Consider the following 20422-nt stretch of genomic DNA (forward strand, 5'->3'; position numbering starts at 1 on the left):
CTTCGTGTTTCATTCAAATACATCCAGAATGCCTATAGATACAGAACAGCACTGAGCTGACAACACAGGGGCCTGATCACATCTAGCTGGGGCCATAAATGCTGACACTGATGCAACGTATGACTACACATACATAAATTTCATCAGCTTTTCTCCAAGTGTTAGCCGCTAAAAAAAAACCTTAGGTATTTTCAAGAGTCACAAGTGATGGTGTAAAGCAGCTCCCCATCAGCCAAGACCTAATAACAGGCTGCACGTTCCCCTGGGGAAAGGGTCGTGAAACAGCTCACGCCACCACACATGGCAGCTGCCCTGCACTAACGTTTTGCTCTGTACTCAACCAGCAAAGTAAGAAAAAATAATAAAAAAAGGGGGAAGAAAAAAAAAACCGACCTCCATCTTTTTTGCTCCTCTTTCTGCACAAGTTAGCCCCAGCAGCTCCCACACCTTGCTCACACAGCGATGCAAGCGCTCGTCCCCGCAGCAGAGGCACGAGCAAGCAGGCAGCAGGGACAACACCCTGGTGCCTCCAGCAGCTGGGGACTTCTGCTGGCTCCAAAACAGGAGCAAAAGGCCAGCACCAGCCTTCAAAGGGAGAGAGGAGGCTGAAATCACACCCCCAAGCAGGCACAGCACACAAACAGCCCTGCACCACGTCTGCACTAACGAGCATCATCTCATCAAGGTGGGCTAATTCAGCTGCTCACAGCCAGCCAAGCACATGCCGAATTTCAGGCTGTCACTGGTAGGAAGGACAGACACTGCTCCTGCCCTGGGATCACACAGAAGAGGGGACGAGCACTGTGCAAAGCTCACCGGGCGGGAACAGAGCCGTGTGTGAGACTAGTCATTCTACCTAGTGAGTGTAACCAGCTCTGCCCTGTTTCCATGGCGATCTGGAAAATGTTTTATTTCAAGCATTTGCTGCAGAATCAATCACACCATAAGCGAGGCTACACTGTTGGACAGGACTGGAGACACACTGCACAGATTAAGCGCGCAGATATTCCCTGCCAGGCGTGTCACAGGAGCACACAGAACAAACCCCATCCTCCTTCCTTTCGGTGCCGTTACCTTTCCGTTATCTTCCAGCGATGAGCTTTGAAAAAGAAAATAAACCCCAAAGAAAAACACAAGTCCTTCAAAGGCGCCCAGAAAGGTCCAGTACAGGAACGGCCTCCACTGCAGCATTGCATTATCCGACACCTTCCTGCCAAGAGATGGAGCAACAAGACCATCACCACCACGTTTAGGATTCACTGCAAAGCTCTTCACAGGCAGGGGACTGGGGGGCCTTGGAGCAAGCCCTTGCAGTAGGAGGCAAGGGGGGAAACCACAAAAATACCTGCCAGGACATAAAGAACACTTCTCATATGCAGCTGCTGATCATGAGCAATCACAAGAGGTTCAGCATATGAGTTGTTTTGTCCTTCTCCTCTAGGTAACTTGGATGAAAAAACACAAAGTGAACAGAGGCAACGCTGTCCTGAACCTCTCCTGCAGCCCCTGTGCTGCCCATGGTATCTGACATTATCTGCTGAATTTTAAAAGCAGGGTAAGGCTAACGAGCAGCTGTACGGGATGCATGAAATCCACGGCGTGCTTCTCTCTTTTTGTTGAATGCACAAAGTCCTTTTTTGAGAAAAGCTCTGCAAGTCCTGTTCCCTGAAGTGGTGTTTTTCTGCACAGGCTGAAAATAACCTCCTGAATTGAATGGTGGGTGTTTCTATCACAGGGGTTGTAGCAGCAGGCTCTTGGCTGAATACAGGATGAGATCTGGCACGGAGGCAGCAGCAGCAAATGGATGGGCTCTGAGCAAAGCTCTGCAGAGGCCACACACAGGGCGTGGGGAGTGGAGGGTGGCTATCAGGACAGGAGGGAGTTATAAACAGTTCCCTGCGTCATTATCTTTTCGGATTACTTCTTTTGAAGCCTCCATCTCTTTCGCATTATTCTCCTTGACTCCTAAAGCAATAATACATCCATTTTCAGCAAGCTGCACTTTGCAAACCTGTATGGTGCTAGGCTCCTCTAACTGCAGTTTCTAAAACAAGATCCTATTGAAACCGATACACGACAATGCCGTGACCACATTCCAACACATCCCAATTTAGGTCCGAGAAAAGAGCAGGGATACACCAGACTGGAAGCGTGGAGTATTGCAAGGAGAGAAAACACAAGCAGGTTCCTCCCTGCGAGCTCCCTTTTGCGTTCCCGTTTCTGCCCTGCAGCGCTCGTGGTAAACAGGCTTTTTCCAGCCTCAGGATCTGCACTGCAGCAGCTCAGCACTTCCTCCAGCAGCAGCGCAGCGGGCGCTCTGCATCCAGCAGCACATGCAGTCATGAATATTCAAACTAAGGCTGTTCCCCCTCAACAGACAGACCCCAGAGATCAGAGAGCCCACCAGGGGAAGGCACAGGGGCCTGCTGTTATTGCTCTCTGTCGCACAATATTCAATTACCAAGATATTTAAAAACACAGACGGTGGCATTTTGCCAGAGTGAAGGAATACAGAGCTCTAATCAATCATGGCTCTGAGTGTTTATTTCAAAATCACCCAAGCCCCTTGCCAGCCTTACAGCTCTGGTTGCATTCACTGCTTTTTCCATACCTAAGGCAACTTTCACACAGTATTTTAGGCACCTGATAACTCCCTTTGCTGTCCCTGCACAGAGATCACTCTTGGATCAAGCACAGCTGTGCCACACGTGGCTCCTCCACTGCTGAGGAGCATCACACCACAGCAACTGGGCTGGCACAGGCCACTGCCCACAGCAGCCTGACCTGGCTTTTTCCACAGGGCTGAGCTGACTGCCAGGCTGGGGAATTAGCAACAGGCATGCACGGAGAGGGGTTTCCTCCAAAAAACATTTTCCTTAGTCTTGGCTGAAGAGCTGCCCCAGGCATGTGTGCGGGCAGGGCTGGGAGGAAGATGGAAAGCATCTCTGTTTCTGTGCAAGACTGGAGCCTCTCCCTGCTGCAACCAAGAAGAGAAAACAACAAGCAAAGCAGAGAGAGAGAGTCTCAGCTGTCCTTTCCCTGGGCAATGTGGCAGAAAACTGAGTGTGTGAATCAATGAGAAGAGCTCCCTGGGCTCTGATAAGGGGGCCTGGCCTGTGGAGGGGAAGCCTGGGGGACCATGTCCATTTAGACAAGCTGAGAAACCACCTGCCTGAGCTGGGCTTCAGAAACATTCATCTTTCTGAAAATGAATGGATCTTTTTTCCTGCTGAAAGCTGCATCTCGCCTCCCTGCACTACACGCTCCATCACGTGCCTGGCTCCCACTGACTGGCTCAAAGGTAACGCGAATGAATGGTCTGGCCACACTCACAGCTCGAGTTTTCTTACAGATGAATTCCACCTACAGTTTTCTCTTTTGCAGAGATACAGCGGTGCCATTTGCTAAACCAGATACCGTCAGAGAGAATAAACAAGTAGCAACAGGCAGTGAACACAAGGCTGCTCAGCTTGAATGCAGGAACAGCTGAGCCAGGAGGGACAGAAATGGCTTTTTCTGCATTCCATGGTGATCCCGGCCCTGACACAGGACAGGGGCACCTGCTTCTGCTCCTGCACCAAGAAAACTCAAACCGCGGCTAATAGAGCTGTGCAGAGGCTTACCCAGGCCAGGAGTACTCACATGTAGAGCTGAGGGTCCGAGGTCAGTGTGTCAATGCTGATGTGCTGCTCCAGGAGGCTGTAAGCCAGGATAGGCAGCGACGTGAAGCAGATGTTGTACATGGTCAGGTAAGCAGCATCATACAGCGGCTTAGAAGGGGAACAAAGGGTTAAACGAGACAGACCCAAAAAGGCCTCTCCACAAAGAAATTAAACCGTAAATTTCCAGGCCCTGTCTCCTATATACCCTGCAGATCATCCCTTTGTCACACAGCACAGCTACATTGGATGGGAGCCGTGCTCGGTGCAATGCAAGGGGAACAAGGCACCCACAGGCTGCATGCCCATGAACCTGCTCCCACTGACACAACTTTTGTAACTGGCTGATCTCATCTCCAGCTTCTCCTCCAGAACAACACGACTGAACAGCCCTTATCACAGCTTTCCTCTTGCTGCTCTTGTGCTGTTGTTTCTATTAATACATTTGATGCGCCCTGTGGCTCTCTAAAGACTAGACTGTTTTAGAGGAACTATAGCTTCTTTTTTTAAAAAAAAAAAAAAAAAAAAAAAGAGAAAGGCAAGGGTTTCTGTGAAAACAAGCAAAGAATTACCTCTCACCATTTACTCTTCCTGTTACTTTTGAGCCCGAATAGACACAAAAGTCCCTGAAGTTGACACAAAAGCCAAATCTCTTGTCTCCAATCACATGAACCCACTCACCACATGGATCTGCCTCTCTGGTGCTTATTTGGACTAAGCAAAGCTCTGACAACACTCATTGTGTGTCTTTTTTTAAAGATGCCAAAAAAGAATGAACTGTTCTTCCTTCTGACTGACATTTTTAATGCAGTGAAATGCAGAAGAGGAGACAAGATCAGGAAACCTTTCAAAACTTGTAAGAGAAGCAGAAGTAGCAAAATCAGGTGCTGACAAACCAGCTAAACCCTTCTCTCATTACTTCAGGAAGCACCTGTGTTTATGGCTGGCGGATGGGAAAGGAAAGAAAGCAGATTGCTTTCTTTCCAGTTACGGTCTCAAAATATTATGTTCCAGATATGGTGATGAGCAACAAGGTCAGCTCCTACTGTCCTCTAGAGCAGGGTGGTGAAGGGACAGGATGCCAAAAGCCAAGTCCCTGCTAGGAAGCCTCATTATGTCACTTGCTTTCTATCTTGCCTTTATAGATAAATTACTGGAACTTACCTGCTGTGAGAATCCACAAAAGAATTGGTATAAAAACTGTGGTAAAATGAAGCAAAGGTTCTGGGAAAACAAAAGACAAATGGTCAGCGTGGAAGCACTTGACTTCTCAGTCTAAATCCAAGTAGTTTTTCCTGTTATCAGACATTAGTGTCTGACATTACAACATCAGACAAGGTAGAGCACTTGTTCTATCAAGCACAAAGCCAATCCAGTGAGCAGTTATTATCTGCAGCAGACACTAGAAGAATGCTCACATTCCCCTGGAAGCACTGCTTTCAATGGACAGGCACATGGCAGACACAGCCTGTCCCTGGGAAGGAAAACAGAACTACAGAATATCCCACACCCTTTATTTTCCTGCTTATTATTTTATTCCATTGCCAAAGAAACGCACAGGATAAACAAAGAAATCAGCTGCACACTGCCCCTTACCTTATAGAAGAAATACTGTACAAGGTGTGCTATTCTCACATAATACAAATGCCCATGTGCTAGTAGCAGTTTTCTTAAGTGTTTAAACTTTGGCACAGCATAGTCGCTGTTTCTGGAGGCCTGGCGTCCTTCTTTGCCTTTTATCCCTGGAGACAGAAGCATGGCAAGGGGTTAATCCCAAAGGGGCTGGAATCTGGATGCTGCCCACTGGGTTTGCTCACATCACTCAGTGCCTCACAAGGCATGACAAAGGCCGAGATTCCCTCCTGAGTGCCCCAGGAGACCAAACATGAATACTTTCTGCGTGGTTTTGGCTCCACAACACTCAGACCTGCCCCTGGAGTTTTTAAGCTATATTTAGGCTGCTCTGTGATTTCCTGTGTAAGAGTGTGGTGAAGGGTGTCCAGGCAAACCTGATGAAAGATAAGGAATTGGCTCCCCGTGGGCTGGACAGCATCTCACGCAGCTCAGTTACTCCCCTAGAGCTGCTCAGCCTCCTGAGATATCCCCACAGAGCTGCTGTGCTCACAAAAGCCACATCCAAATGAACTGCACTGCATTCCCTTCATTAGAGGGCACCACAGCATTTCCAAAATGAAGGAGCCCCAAACGAAGAAGATGCCCCTTCTCTTCCACCGACCCCTCCTATGGGTACTACAGGAATCTCCCGTATTTCAGACACTAACCTGCAGGCAGGAGGAATTTCTAGCCTGCTTTCAGTCATATGGACAGTGCAGACACAGCACACCTGGGCCTCAGCCCCAGAAAACACGTGTGGGTCCCTGTGCTGAGCTGCTGCCACCAGTGAGCACTGAAGGCCGACACTTGGACTGCACTGCACTAATCACCCATTGCTGTAAGCTCCCAACTCTTTGATGCTTGTGCCCCTTTTCTTCCTGAGCCCCAAGCAATCCTTACCACCACCACCACCACCTTGGTCACAGTGGTTTTGAACATGATCTGCAGTGTTATCACTGACAGAGAGAATGGCACCAGCACAGGTGAACAGTCTATGATGATCTCATCTCCTTCTCTTTTACACTGGGGATGGTAAAACATTGGCAGAGGTTGTCCAGAGAGGCTGTGGGTGCCCCATTCCTGGGAACATTCAAGGTCAGGGTGTACAGGGCTCTGAGGAGCTTGATGGAGCTCGGGCTCTCCCTGCTTACTACAGGAGTTGCACACTTTAAAGGTCCCTTCCAACCCAAACTATTCTATGATCTCAGGCATTGATCTGGAGTTAAACTGTGCCTCCAAAGAATGCAAGAGCAGACTTCCCACATTTTCCAGTGGGACTGGTTTAGCCATGTGCAATCAGGAACACCAACTGCACCTCAGTAGTGAATCCCAGCCAGAGCAGAGATGCCTGGGCTGTGAGATGGGTGCTTCAGGGACTCTTACCTATTCCAACATGTGCCTCCAAAATCATGCTGACATCATTTGCACCATCCCCAATGGACAAGGTTATCGGGCTTCCTTTTGTGTTCTTCACCATTCGCACAATCTAGAAGATTTAAAAAAAAGGACAGCAGCAGAACCCAAAATTCAGTTAAAAAAAAGCCTCCAGAGACCTTCCCACTGCTCCCCCCAGGACAAGCCATCAGGCATTTCTAGCAGCAATGTAACACCTGGAGAGTTCAGGTTAATAAAAGCCCTTGTGAGTTGCTTTGCAGTCACAACCAGAACAAAAGCCCAATCCAGCTGTGCGAGGCTGAAGGACAGTATTTCAAAACAAACCCCAGCAGCAACATCCTGCTCTTCCCTTCTGCCAGACCCTATTTTCCCAAAGGTGGGTTCTCTCACGCATCTCAGGGTGCAGAAACACATCACTTATCAGGCTGGAACATCATCTGCTGGAGTGAGGAAGTCACGGACTCCACTTGACAAATTTGGAAAGGAAAAAAAAAAGCAAACTGGGAGGTTTTGTTTATTTCTAATTGGCCTGGGTTTACGAGTTCCTGCCAGCACATTAAACAAAGGGTCTGCATTCAGATTTGAAAGAATGGTGTGCTTTCATCATGCTCTGAAGCTCAGATGAGGGTTGCACACAGCCTGGAGAAGTCCTGCCTCATTAGGAGGATCAGGTCAAGTCCCAGCTGATGAATTCAGCGTGTGTCACACCAGGCAGGGAGAGGTAAATACCTGCGCTTTCTGCAGAGGAGCCATCCGGCAGCAGAGGACTGCAGTGCACTTCAGGCAGATCTGTAGGAATATGCTTTTGTAATTGCTGGAGCCAGAGTCCTGAGAGGGGTTGAGTATCAGCGACAGCGTCGAGCCGTCGATGATCAGTCCGTACTCTTGACTCAACGTCCAGCTTCTGGGGCACAACAAGGAACACGTTTGGGACTTAATCAGACTGAGAAGTCAACCTAGCTGTTTGTAACACCTTAGTGAAAAAAAAACCCTGGTTTGGGTTAATCTGTTTTCCCATCGGAAAAACTCCTCTCTCTCAAAAGCTGAATAAATGACTGTTTTTTAAGTAGTACTGACCTAATGTTCTAAGTTTTACCTCTTTACATTGTCCATAAAAATGAACAGTTTGTAGTAAAGAGTTAGTTTAAAAATTCATTTAGTTTTTCTTATTTTCTTCTCTATGTTAATAAAATCTGTTTTACTTTAAGTTAAGCCTATTTTGCCTTTTTCTCCCAAAATCCTAACCCCCCCAGTTGGCAAACAAAATTCAGCAAACATAAAACCACCACACAAATAGTGCCAAAACCCAAAAAACCAAACCAAAACCACTACACCGTCCATTTTTTGGGGCTTAGCAATTTTAAAAAGCTTAGACTTAACACATGCCCTTCACTAAAGGAACAGTGCAATGAAGTTCAAAGCCAACTAATACCGAAGATGATGAGCAAAGCAAAGGAATCAGTCGCAGTGTCTGCAAGTAACCAGCCCCCAGGGCCACAGCACTGGCCCTACTTCAATACCGAATTTGCATCTGAAATGCACACAGCTGGGTCCTCGGGCTCGCTCACCTCTTCAGGCCTCCTCGGTTTTTGGGAACATCCTGAATCAGCTTTTTGTGGTACTCCAGCAGCAGCTCATGGAGCCGATCCTCCTTCCTTTCACTCTCGCCCACCGTCCTGGCCGTCAGCTCCAGCAGCTCGGTGCTGGTCTGGAAGAGCCTGCAGGCGTAGCAGGTGGACTTGGCAGTTTCCATCTTGTCTCCTGTCAGCACCCAGACCTTCATGCCAGCTGCGTGCAGGGCCTCGATGGTCTCTGCCAGCTGCTCCTGCAGCCTGCAAGCAGAAGCAAAGCATCACTCTGCAGGCTGGCCCACACCTCATCCACACAACCCTGGTTCTGATTCTGCAGGTAGAACACACCAGCTCAAGAGAAGTTAATCGACTTCTCCTGTGCTGGGGAAAACACTGCTGCAGGAGTAAGGATTACAAGTCAGCAATATCAAATTTTCATTTGCAGGCAAAGAGAGAAATCACTACTTTATACTCTTTACTCTTAGGCCTCACAGTAAGAGTTTAATTTACACTTCCAGTTACTATAACTGAATGTGGAATTGAATTTGTTTTGATGTGCAAATTAATGCTGTGTGCTTAATTCACTCCCTAGAAGTGCAAGTATTTCTGCAGTTTCATTAATAAATCCCAATCCCTACTACACCAGCCAATTTAAGCAACTAGAGCACTGTGAAATGGGTTGTGCCACGGTGTAATTAATTGCCCTGGACACTGCCAGCATCTGCCTTGCTGTTCAGCTCCACCACGGCGAGTCTGGGCCACAAGGCCACCCTGCAGAGAAACCACAGACACCACAGGGCTGGCGGTGGAGTCACCTCTTTACCTGTCTTCTACAGCAGTAGCCCCAATGAGGTGCATGTCTGCTTCCGTGTCGTCAAAAACCTTGGCCATCTTCTCCTCCCTGTCCTGCAGAGCCATCTTGGCTTCATTGAGCTGTCTGTCAATTCTGTCATACTCCTTTTCAGTTAGTTCCTTGAAGGCCACACACAGCGTTCGGTAGCCATCCTGGCAGCGGGAGGAAAAGAAAATAAAAGTGGACAAATGCCCTAAATCCACATTTTTTTACAGCTCCTCACTTCAGGGCTGGTGCTTTTGTCTACCATCGGTGCTTCTGGCAGCACTGACCCTGAGGGCAAAGGATAATTTGTTGGCTTCTGCCAAAAGAGCAATTTTCTGTGTTTACACAGTAACTTCTTCGCACCAGAGTAATCATGGTTCTGCTTATTATGTGCAGAAAGAAACTAAGAGAAGGACCAGGGTTGAGAGCATGCAGCCAGCAGGGAGAGCAGGGAGTGGGTGCCACCACGACTGGGACCAGGCTGCTGCTGTTATTTCTATTTTTAACTTGCCTGGGAGATGCTTGGACACAACTGTGATGGAGACCATATAAGTATATCAAATAAAGGTGGACGCCAACCAAACAGAGAAGGAAAGAAGCCTGACATCAAAACAATGTGAAGTGACACTCACATTTTCAACACTGCCTTCCCAAGCAAGGTCACATCCCTATCTTTGGAATAAGGCTTTCCTGACCCCAGGAGCCAGCCAAATTCCATCTGTGAGCTCACCATAGCATTGCGGTCCACGTGGACTTTTGTTTGTTGGATTTCTTCTTGCTGTACCCTTGGAAAAATAGAGGAGTCTGCTCCTTTACAGAAGAGGAGCAGCTTTCCTAAAAGCAAATTATAAATAGTTTATAGCACTCACAAGCTGTAGAAAGACTTAACGAACATCAGCAGCAAGCAAGAGAGAGGAAATATGGGAGGACTGAAGAGGGAACTGCTAGAAACCCGACTGCTTACCAAAAATGGCTTTTTACCAGCCCGGGCTGGTAAACCTGGCTGAGACTTTGGGTGCCCCTACCTGCCTCTGAGCAAGTTTCCTGCAACAGGCTGGACACTGTATCTGTAAGCCTTGGCAACCTTTCCAGGGAGGGCAAAACCAGCATCCCAAACCTTACTGCACTGACACTTGAGAAGGATGGTGACCTCTGAATTTTTGTCTGTTATTCCCATGAAACCCCATCCCACCCAGGGGACATCTCACATGTCTTCCCTGTACTTGTTCCAGCCTGGAACAAGGCAGGCAGGGAGCTCTCCATTGGTCACTGTTTTCATCCCCCTCATCTGCTGTTGCTCCCAAACAGCTGCTATGAAGGAAAATTAACTCTATGGCAACCAGACACAGTATGGAATTTAGTTAGACCAGCCTAGAAAAACTAACAGCTCAGCTTCTCTGTGTGACAGGAGTAAGGAGGATGTGTTTTATAGCTGTGCACACAGGTGTGAGAGGCCACAAAAGCACTTTGCCTGTACCTGTGGTGGTTCTCACAATGACACTCATACGGCGCCGGACAGGGTCAAAGTTCAGCACATGGAGAAGTTGGTACCTTCAGAAAAAGAGAAAAAAGCTTTGACTCAGTGAAGGAAAAATGGAAAAATAACTATTTGAGACAGAAAATCACTAACAATGAGCTGCGGAAATCAATACACCCTACAAGTGGCATCAGCCACCTGGGAATGAATTTTACAGCTACTGCACAAGGAAAGGGAGGAAAAAACCCCAAATTCCAGTAGTCTTGTGGTGCTCTGAGCATGGGACTGAGGGGGTGGGCATCCAGCAGTGCACCAAGGCCCCAGTCTGGGCAGGGACTCAGCAAGGAATGGGGCACCACGTGCCACAAGCAGTAACACTGAGTCTCCCACTTAAAAAAGGAGTTTCTTCACGAGGGAAGTAAGAAGTGAAACTTGCTTGTGAAGGCAAGTTTTCAGGGAGTGCTGGGATTAGATCAGTGACTCACAGATGTCCACCAAGCTGTGAGCACAGGGTAAAATCTAACTATTTTCAGCTTGGGAGGGGAAGAAAGGTTACAGGGAATGGAGCTTTATCACGAGCTTAGGCTCACAGTGTCCTGCTGTGGCCCGTAAGGTCAGCAGCCACCTCGTGAATCCCGGGAGCCACCTGCACAACCTGGAAGAGATGAAGGCTACGTACAAAGGACTGCAGGCCCTTGAGGGACCCGAATTTAGACATCAGTAAACCACCCGTGGATTTTTGCAAAGCAGCCTTTTTATCTACACCTTGATGTGCTGTGCTTTGTACATGGGACAAGAGTTTTGGGGCAGGTCAGCACGGTCTGACAGCCCTCAAGGAACAGCTTTGACCTTGCCAGGTTGACCAAACTCAGTCAGGCTGGGTGGGAGTGGTGCAGAAGAGCAGCCCTGTTCCCAGCAGCACTTACATCTCAGTCTCATTCTTTTGGTTTCGAATTTTCATGAAATTGTTTTCAAGTCCTAGAAAAGTGAAACCATACCTGTCAATAAACAAAAGGACAGAACAACATTGAAAACACCCATTGGCACGTATTATGCATAACAACGTTCTCGTTTCACCTTCTGCACTGCAGAGCAGAGCTCAGTGAGCCCGAGCTAAAGAGCGTGGCTGGATGTTTGTTTGCTCCATGCAGAGCCTGCCATGATGTCCTGGCACTGCTCCCATCCCCTGGAGAGCCTGGGCACTGGAGCACACAGACACAGAGAGCCTCTGGACATGGTCCACTGGGTCTCTGGCAGCTTTACAAGCCATGAGCAAGTATACACAGCTGCAACAGCCTCCATCTAAAACCCAGGGGCTGGCAAGAGCACAGAAACACTGAATGGTCTGGGCTAGAAAGATCACCGGGTCCCAAACCCTGCCATGGGCAGGGACACCTTTCACCAGGCCAGGTTGGTCAAGGCCCCACCCAGCCTGCCCTCGAGCATCTCGGGCAGGATTTAAATGTGGGGTTGACAAAAGTAACCATTCTATAATTTGACACTGCATGACAAGGAAAGAATTTCACTGCCATGTGCACGTGGCAACTGGTCCCTGACTCTAGGGGATTAAAGCACAAGGCCACCTGGGCTCCAGCAAGGCAGCCTCTGCCACACCTGGGCACGGCAGCACCTTGGGGCTGCTCTCAGGGAAATGCAAGCCATGGCCTCCCAGGGAGCTGCTCAGGGAAGATCCTTTACAGAGCATCCCTTTAACAGGGAGCTCATTTAAACCCACAGGCTCACAGGAGTGCAGGCCAGGCTCAGCAGTGGTATCACAACACGCTGCCCAGAGAGACCGTGAAAAGGGATCCATCACGTTCAGATTACCCCCACCTCCCTCCCTCCCACCAGAGAGAGGGAATTAAAAAGCCAACACCTTCATGTGCTTACTTTTCTGCGCCTTTCACCAAAGCGATTTCATCTGGGGAAGAGGAGATGTAGGTGTATTTGCGTTCTGGGTGTGCCATCAGCCCATCCACCTGGTCTGCCTCCTTGATCTGAACCGTGTGGCACAGGCAGAGGGCTCTCAGGAACAGCTCCTCACGGCTCTGGGAAGGAGAGAGGGAGGGAAGGTGCCACCAGCTGAATGCCACACCCAGCCAGGAGCTGGCCACAAAGCCCCCACAGCCACCAGCACGCACACTTCCTACCTTTTCAGCTTTGCCATAGTACTTGAGGGGCCCATCAGTCTGGGGGAAGCCATCCACCTCTGAAATGCAGTCCTTGTACTTGTGCCCGTCTATGCAGCACTCGATGAACTCCATGCTGTTCTCCGTCAGCGTCCCGGTTTTGTCTGTGAACACGTACTCCACCTGCAAGCACCAGCCAGCTGCCACAAGGGCTGGGGAAGGAGCCCCCCAAAACAGAGCCTGGGGCATTTTACTGCACCTGTGCCAGTACTTGGCTATCCTAATCTGACTCTTGGCTATCCTAACCTGACTCTGCTAAACAGATGCAGGTGCCCAACCACATCACTGTGTAGCTCTGCTACTTTGCTCCTTTGTTTTTCAGCCTGTGGCCAAAGGTGGCAGGAGGCAGCTTCTCAAGACTTAAAATCTGTCTCCAGGCTCTTCACTTCCCCCTCATTCACTTTATTGGGTTCTTTGCTACAGCCCAAGTGCTTACAGAACTGCTCCAGCAGGTCTGCTGCCTCCTTTGGGGGAATTTTCATCTTGGATCTCTATTTCAATTAGCTAATCGCTGTATTTTTATTATGGTTTCTAAAGCAAAATCAAAAGCAGGAGGCACTACACATGCCCTGCACTCATCTCTCACGGTGCAGACCAGAAAGGGAAGCCTGAGCTGTCTAGGTGCCCCAGCAAGGCAGCAGCAGCACAGCTACACGTGCTCTGCATGCCCAGGGAGATGACTGGGCAGACATTTCCATTAATCCTCAAAGAGACAGAGGATTTTTAATTTTTAATTGAAGCAGTGAAAGCAAAGCACCCTGACACGCAGAGCGCTGCGCCTGATATTCCCCAATATGGAAACAATTGGCGTGACCCAATTCCTGCTCTTTCATGCACTATTTATAACCTTATCTGCTTCCCAGAGCGAGTGGAAACACTTTCAATGGAAAGTGCCACCAAAGTGGGTGAAGCCTGGCCCGAGGGGACTGTGAGGGATTGCCACAACAAGGGCTCCTTGCAGGGAGGGCACTTTCATCCACATTTCCACCCAGACAGACGAAAACACAGCACGTTCTGACCTGCCCGAGCTCTTCGTTCAGGTCCGAGGTGTTCACCAATGCCCCCTCCTGTATTTCTTCATCATACATCTCCTTGTCCCAGGAGATGAAGAAGGAGCCCAAGAACTTCTGCATCTCTACCGTAACGTACATGGAGACAGGGATAATAAAATTGAAGAGGACCATAAAGGACAGAAAGTCTGTGAACATCCGCAAGACCTGCAAAGGAGAGAGGAGAAGATGCAGCCTGTGGCTGTCAGGGCACAGGGGCAGTTTACAGCAACACCTCAGGGATTCCAGACAGCTTCTCAGAAAAGGTTAAATAGGAAAAAAACAACATGAAAATGAATACAGCTGAGATATAGGGCTAAACCCCGTCTTCCTTCGGCACAGAAAATCCCACTGTCTTCTGCAGATCTACCAGGTACACAAGTACACCTCACTGCCTCAGAGTGACCAAAACCATGTTTCATAAGCATACTCCTCAAGAATATACTGCTGCAGGCTCATCCTGACCCCAAGTAACCAGAAAAAAGGAGCAGGTGGCTTGAGACCAGCCAAGCTGTGGCAAGGGCACAAGTGGTGCAGTGACATCCCTCTAAGACCTCCTCAATAACCCACCAAATGAAGATCTCTACACACTCACAACTCAACTCTCTCAGGCTTGACTGCCCGTGTCCTGGCAAGTTTAGCAGACTGGTTGACATGGCCTCAATTTAAGTTTACCTATTCAAAGCTGAAAGATAGCTCCAGTTCAGATGAGGACCCAGGTTAAATTAGCTGCATTTCTATATTATATAGTATTTACTTATGCTTTGCCCCGCTCCACACAAATATCACTGTGCACAAGCATGAGAGCACAAAAGAAACACAAACAGCAGGAGAGACCGAAGGAAACAACAGCACTTTCTGTGAGCAAACAGGACTCCCAGGGCTGGCAGCAGGCACTATCAGATTAAAAAAAACAGCCAGAATAAGTAAAGCTGGAGGAGGTGCCGAAATACAAATCCACTTACCTTGAACGTCTCTCTCTCTTTTTTGGTCTTTTCATTGTACCAAGGCTCATCATTAAACGGATTACTCTGCCAGACGTATTTCAGAGTCGTGCATACGGTGGCCTTGCCCAGTAAGATGCACAAATACACTATCAAGAAAGCGTTGATAGATCTGAAAAACAGGTTTCTCTTTTAAATTCTTGCAGCTATTTTTAAAGAGAAAAAACATGTAAATAGCTAGGAACAAGACCTCCTTACTTTTAAGAAGGGAATTACAGAACAAGTGCTTTTGACACTGCTGATATTCAGGGTCAGGTTCATGTATTTTAACATTTCTTAATTTTGTTTTTAAATTAAAAAAAAAGCTACAAAATGATGCTGTTCCTTGCAAGATAGGCTTTATCAAACACCCATATTTTTCTATGCAATCAGAGAGCATCTGAAACAAAAGGCAGCGGATTAGGGGATTATTTCTGTACAAGTCATCCATTAAAAACAAACCTAAACCCAACAGGTTTTACCGATTTTTTAATTTTTTTTCCGAACACAAATACTCACTTTTCTACTGCAGACCGTTTCTGAGATTTCCCTTGGTAGTTCAGAGCCATTTTTGTTTCCATTCCAGTGTAGACTGCAACTCCTGCAGGGTATGAAAGCAGGGCTCATAAGGGACTGGCAGCCCCGGAGAGATCAGCTGGCGCTTGGCCATCAGGGGCATCGGTGTTTACATCAAACTCCAATCCCAGCTGAAGGAAGAGGCACTACCCGAGGACTGTTCACCTACAGAAACCTCTGAGGCTGCCAAGCAGTGTCACTGCTGTATCCCAGTGCATGAGCAGGAGCCCATGGACCACACAGAGTCAGGAAAAGCATCACTCTCCCATCACAGACATCACCCTCCACCACCAGGGTCTGAGACTGCGCTCCCAGCACAGGCTCTGGGGACAACTCCTTGCTCATCATGTCTCAGGCGAAGAGAAAAGCTTGCTCTGGTGTACTAACACACCTGGGCAGCCCTGCAGATAGAACCAGTGCCCCCTCATTTCACCCTGGCCACTCTGCAACCAGCTTCGCATGGAAACTGCAGCTGTACAGCCCAGGTAGACAGGCTGTAGAGATGTTCCCTCACCAGATTCCGCAGTGAACATCAACATTTGTCAATACTTATCAGAACTATTTGAAAAAAAAAAAAAAAAAACCAAACAAAAATAACCTTACCATAAATCTTCTTGGTATTTTTGAGGGTAGCACCTTTCAACAACAGGTTTTCAGGACCCAAAGACCTAAACATAAAAGAAATTATAACATTACATCACTCAAAGAACATTCAAACTACTTTATAAATTAGAATCAGAAATAGGATATAAAGATAAAGCTTCCTTACGTCTGATTACATGATTTGTATGTCAAATTGGGGCCTTGTTTGAGTTTGTTTTCCTCTCTATATACTTACGTTTCCATTTCATCTTACAAATACTATCCCCGATGCACAAAGTCCCACTCTTATTGGGGAATTTTCAGTAAGGTTTTTGAGGAATAACTGCCAACTTGTCCAGATCCAGTATGTTCCAGTACTTCAATAAAAATGCAGTGTTAAAATCATCAGAAGCCTGTCCATTCCAGCCCAGTCAATCAATAGCACCACCAATGCTGACAGCCCCATTTGTGTTTTTGTTTCTCTTTGAAACCCCCAGTGACCCTCTGTTGCTTCCAGGGTATGAACAGACCCACCAGAGCACAAAACCCATCCAACACGATCTGGTGAGAGCCACCTGTTTTGGATGGCTTCTGAACGTTATTTGTTCCTTTTTTTCCCCCATGAAATGCTCTGATTGATGTCTTAATTTTTGCTTATCTTCAAATGACAGTATTTTGTCATCGCCTGGTGAATTTGTGCCCCATCCGTGGGGCAGGACGTTACCAGGTGGTCCTGCACTGCTTCCCCAAAAGGGGTTCAAACAAATCACAGGATGGCAGAAGGGAGGCCTCCTTTTAGAATGAAATATTTGGAACAGTTAAAGAAAAAAATAATATTCCCAAATGATGGCAGGACAAGCTCAGACCCTTGAAATTCTTTGTCAGTGCCCAATCCCTCTGAGGAGGGCCAACTGACTGCTGCAAAACCTACCTGGCTACAGGCTCCTGGTTACTTCTGTAGATGATAATTCTTCCAACAAATCTGTGATAAAAATATGAGAAACTTGTATTATAAACACGTTACAGATACCACAAACATACAAAAGTCAAGCCATTGACAGGAAATGGAAGCAAATACAGAAACAAGAGAATTGGAGAGTTGAACGTTTCAGAGGGGTGGCTGTGCTCAGGACAGGGAGAAGCCACACACTCCCCGCTCCCCGTGTGCCTACACACCCCAGCACACCCCCATTACAGACTGCAACGCCACAGAAAAACTCCCTCAAGGGGTTTAACCACACAGACCACCTACTCCTGGAACTCAATCAGCCAGATGCATTTTACTGGGAAGGTAGAGTGGCCTAAAAATAGGTGCATGGGCCATTACTACTGCTGAGCTGACAAAAACCAGCTCATTACACCACGGAAGGTGTTGCACAAGTGAGGCTTTTCTGCAAAGGCACTGAGCTTTGAAGAGTTTGCCATCCTCATACAGGGGAAGCCCAGTAGCTTATCAGCGCCTTGAGACACCTTTTGGTTTGTGACGGCCTTTTGGAAAGACGGCCTTCGCTGCGCTGAACCTGCAGATCCGCCAAGTGATGGTGCTGAGCTGTCTGCAGCGGGGTGACACCAGGCAGCCGCAGGGCAGGACAGGCAGGGGAGGGTGCAGGAGGGACAGACTCACTTGTAGAGGTCAGGCTGTGGCTGTTCACACTCGATTGTGGCCGTGAGGGTGTCGATGGCTTCATCAGTGCAGAGCACGGTGGTGTCCCGCACCGCGTAGTGAGTCTGGGCACAGGAGACAGGCACCATCACCCCAAGCCCCAGCAACAATCTCATGCCCAAGGTTATCCCCCATCACTTAAAATGCCACTGTGCACAAGCCTGTCAGCACCAGCAGCTCTCCCAAGCCCTCGCCATGCTCCCACAAGGCAGCTGAAGCATCTCTCAGTGGAATAATGAAGTCACTAACGCTTAAGAGAAACCACAGTAGCAAGCAGCTGCTGGGCGTCTCTCAGTGAGCCTTCCAGCAAAAGCAGAGCATCCCTAGTTTTTCCTGGGGGACTTGCCCTAGTTGGGGTGGAGGGGAGGCTGCAGGTGGCCCTGTGAAGAAGGGGCTCTTGGGGACCACCTGTCCTGGCCCCTGATGGTAACTAGACACCAGCTCCAGGGATCATGAGAGCACTGGCAGACTCCGAGCTATTTTTAGCAGCTGCTGCTGCAAAGGTTCATCTCTCATAATTAACTGAAAAGCCCACAAAGGATCTGCTCGCTGCCTTTCAGGCTCTATTTATAGGAGCTACTCAGAGCTCCAAGTCACGGCGGGCTGCACGGCAGGCTGCCTCAATCCATCTTCATAAACAAATTCATTAAAGCGCTTCCTCCGCTCCTGACGTGCGCGTCCCCTTCCCCGCGCGTCCCGGGAGGCACCGCCACGGTACACACCCCGTCATCATGGCACTAGAAATCCCCACCTTCCTGCTGCTTTGCTAACCTGCCTGGCTTTTCCAGCTGAAAACGCTCGTGCACACGTGGATCTCCGGTACAGATCACAGGTTTTGCGAAGCACAAGTCAAAACTGCTCCTGCAGTGCCCAGAACCAAACCCAGCCCTTGTGCGGGGTTTTGCAATGCTCTCATCAGCAGAGACACCGTGCAGTTACTGAGTGATACCTCAGAGCTGCCTCCCAATCAATTCCGTGATCTTGGCATCCTTCAGTGCATTTAGAGAACACGTGTTCTTTTTAGTTAACGTATGGCCAAAGATTTGTGCTTCAAAGATAGAGCCCTGACAAAATCTCTTCTACAGCTCTATTCCAGTTTCACTTAATCAGGCACCTCTCCCCTACCTCAACTCTGACATGCCCCAATTTCCAGAAAAAGCCCCACCAGGAAGGCAGCAGATACCCCTGCAGATGAGGTTTGGTGATTACCCAAGCGTGCTTCCCTCACCCCTCTTTTGCAGCAAACCCTGGTTCCTAATGTTAGATCTATTTCCCCAAACACAGCTGGCTTTTCTATCCCCTCTTCCCCTTCAAACTCATCTTCACCTCCTCTCGAAACAGGAGACGGCTCCCAGTCACCTACAGGAATCCACAAAAACCAAGAAAAAAAACCACCACAGTGCTTGATATAGAAACTCAGCATCGCATCTCCAGACTCACAAGTTAGTAAGAGCCAAGACTCTGCAAAAGTAATGTGAGCTGATGCATATAATGCACCTGACACAAATAAGCAATAGCCTTTTAACACGGTTAGCTATTTTTAGCCTCAAGCCACTTCAAGGCTCCAACTCCTCCTCACTAGTGGAACCAGCACTGTGCCACCAGCTCCCACGCAGGTTATCCAGCACCAATTAACAGCCACCCACAGAGAAGAGCCACAAATCCCAGATAAACATATCAGATCCACAGTGGTATTCCCACTGACTTCAGAGTATGCTGGAATGAATCACGTCATTTTAAAGTATCTTCCAGTCCTACTACTGCAGCTGCTAGTATCTGCATAAATATTTATCAAACTCAAGTGCAACCAAACGTTCATGTCTCCTGACGTATATAAGTTCTTTGTTGTTGCCTCTTTACCTAGTTCAGAGAAGGGGAGTTAGAGAAAGAAAGAAAATAAAGTGAAGATATTCGTCCTGAGCAAGACTAGTATTAAGTTTCACTGCTTGCTTCAGGGAAAGGGAGAAAAAAAATCCCAGAAGCGATGCTTTTCTCATGCTGGTGAAAAATTCCCCAAATGAATCTAGACACACTGCCTCAAAGAAGTCCCTAATCTCACTAGAAATGCTTGGTTAAGTAACAGGAGCGCTGGCAGGTCTGGGAAGGAGCTGGAGAGCTGCAGGCGCTGCTCCCCTGACGCACCAGAGCTCACAGTGTGGCTGGGGCAGGGAAGCACTAACAGGCTGCCTGAGACGGGCAGTGAAGCTGTATCGATAAATGGCAATCCAATTTGGGGCAGAGCCAGCAGAAATGGCCCTTGGAGACAAAACAGAGCACAAACAACCCCCCAGGGCCTCACTGCTGACGCACTGGAAGCAGACAAGAGGCAGGAGCTGTTCAAGAGCCATGCAGCCACAGGGGTGGGCTCCGTGGCAGCCCCCTCCAGATGAGCACAGCCCCCAGGCTGGCGGCAGTGCCACCTCACGTACCCAAGCAGCAGATCCCACACGCTGCCCCACCCAGCCCCTCACCTTGAAATTGGACTCGCCATCAAGGCTCGCTGTAGTGACATAACACGTCCCATCAGTGCTGCTGGAGGCCAAAAATATCAAGTCACAGGGGAAGGTCTCATCTGCTTTCACTTCTACTATGTCTCCGACCTAGGAGAAAGAAAACATTCGCACAGAAAGTCCTCTCTAGTTGTTATTAGACGATTATGATTTAGCTTCTCTCAAAGCCTAAAAGAAATCACCCTGGCTAAAAGGTAAACTGGGGTCCAAGAGGTGCACAGATCCCTGAACATCACTCTACAGTCAGATGGGGAAATCCAGCCCCACGCTGACTCAGAGCACCCACGTGGCACTGTTAATATTCTCTCCTCTGCTA

At 48.4% G+C, this 20422-nt stretch overlaps 1 protein-coding gene across 5 annotated transcripts in view; it reads right to left on the reverse strand.

Moving 5' to 3' along the window:
* The window catches only part of ATP11C (ATPase phospholipid transporting 11C), a 56506-nt gene that overhangs the window by 10968 nt on the left and 25116 nt on the right, over positions 1 to 20422 (reverse strand). For all 5 annotated transcript variants that reach the window (XM_066182216.1, XM_066182218.1, XM_066182220.1 and 2 more), the window contains exons 6-25: positions 20068 to 20196; positions 17558 to 17661; positions 16865 to 16915; positions 15955 to 16019; positions 15295 to 15376; positions 14758 to 14908; positions 13763 to 13960; positions 12705 to 12866; positions 12445 to 12602; positions 11481 to 11552; positions 10555 to 10628; positions 9808 to 9911; positions 9063 to 9244; positions 8237 to 8500; positions 7398 to 7572; positions 6657 to 6759; positions 5256 to 5401; positions 4824 to 4883; positions 3643 to 3770; positions 1075 to 1210 (exon numbers count right to left, since the gene is read on the reverse strand). In XM_066182216.1, coding sequence (XP_066038313.1) covers positions 1075 to 1210; positions 3643 to 3770; positions 4824 to 4883; positions 5256 to 5401; positions 6657 to 6759; positions 7398 to 7572; positions 8237 to 8500; positions 9063 to 9244; positions 9808 to 9911; positions 10555 to 10628; positions 11481 to 11552; positions 12445 to 12602; positions 12705 to 12866; positions 13763 to 13960; positions 14758 to 14908; positions 15295 to 15376; positions 15955 to 16019; positions 16865 to 16915; positions 17558 to 17661; positions 20068 to 20196 — 2544 coding nt within the window. The remainder of the gene's footprint in view (positions 1 to 1074; positions 1211 to 3642; positions 3771 to 4823; positions 4884 to 5255; positions 5402 to 6656; positions 6760 to 7397; positions 7573 to 8236; positions 8501 to 9062; positions 9245 to 9807; positions 9912 to 10554; positions 10629 to 11480; positions 11553 to 12444; positions 12603 to 12704; positions 12867 to 13762; positions 13961 to 14757; positions 14909 to 15294; positions 15377 to 15954; positions 16020 to 16864; positions 16916 to 17557; positions 17662 to 20067; positions 20197 to 20422) is intronic.

The sequence above is a fragment of the Chamaea fasciata genome, unplaced genomic scaffold, assembly GCF_029207755.1.
Source record: "Chamaea fasciata isolate MVZ Bird 193981 ecotype frontalis unplaced genomic scaffold, bChaFas1.0.hap1 SCAF_4, whole genome shotgun sequence".
Lineage (NCBI taxonomy): Eukaryota > Metazoa > Chordata > Aves > Passeriformes > Sylviidae > Chamaea > Chamaea fasciata.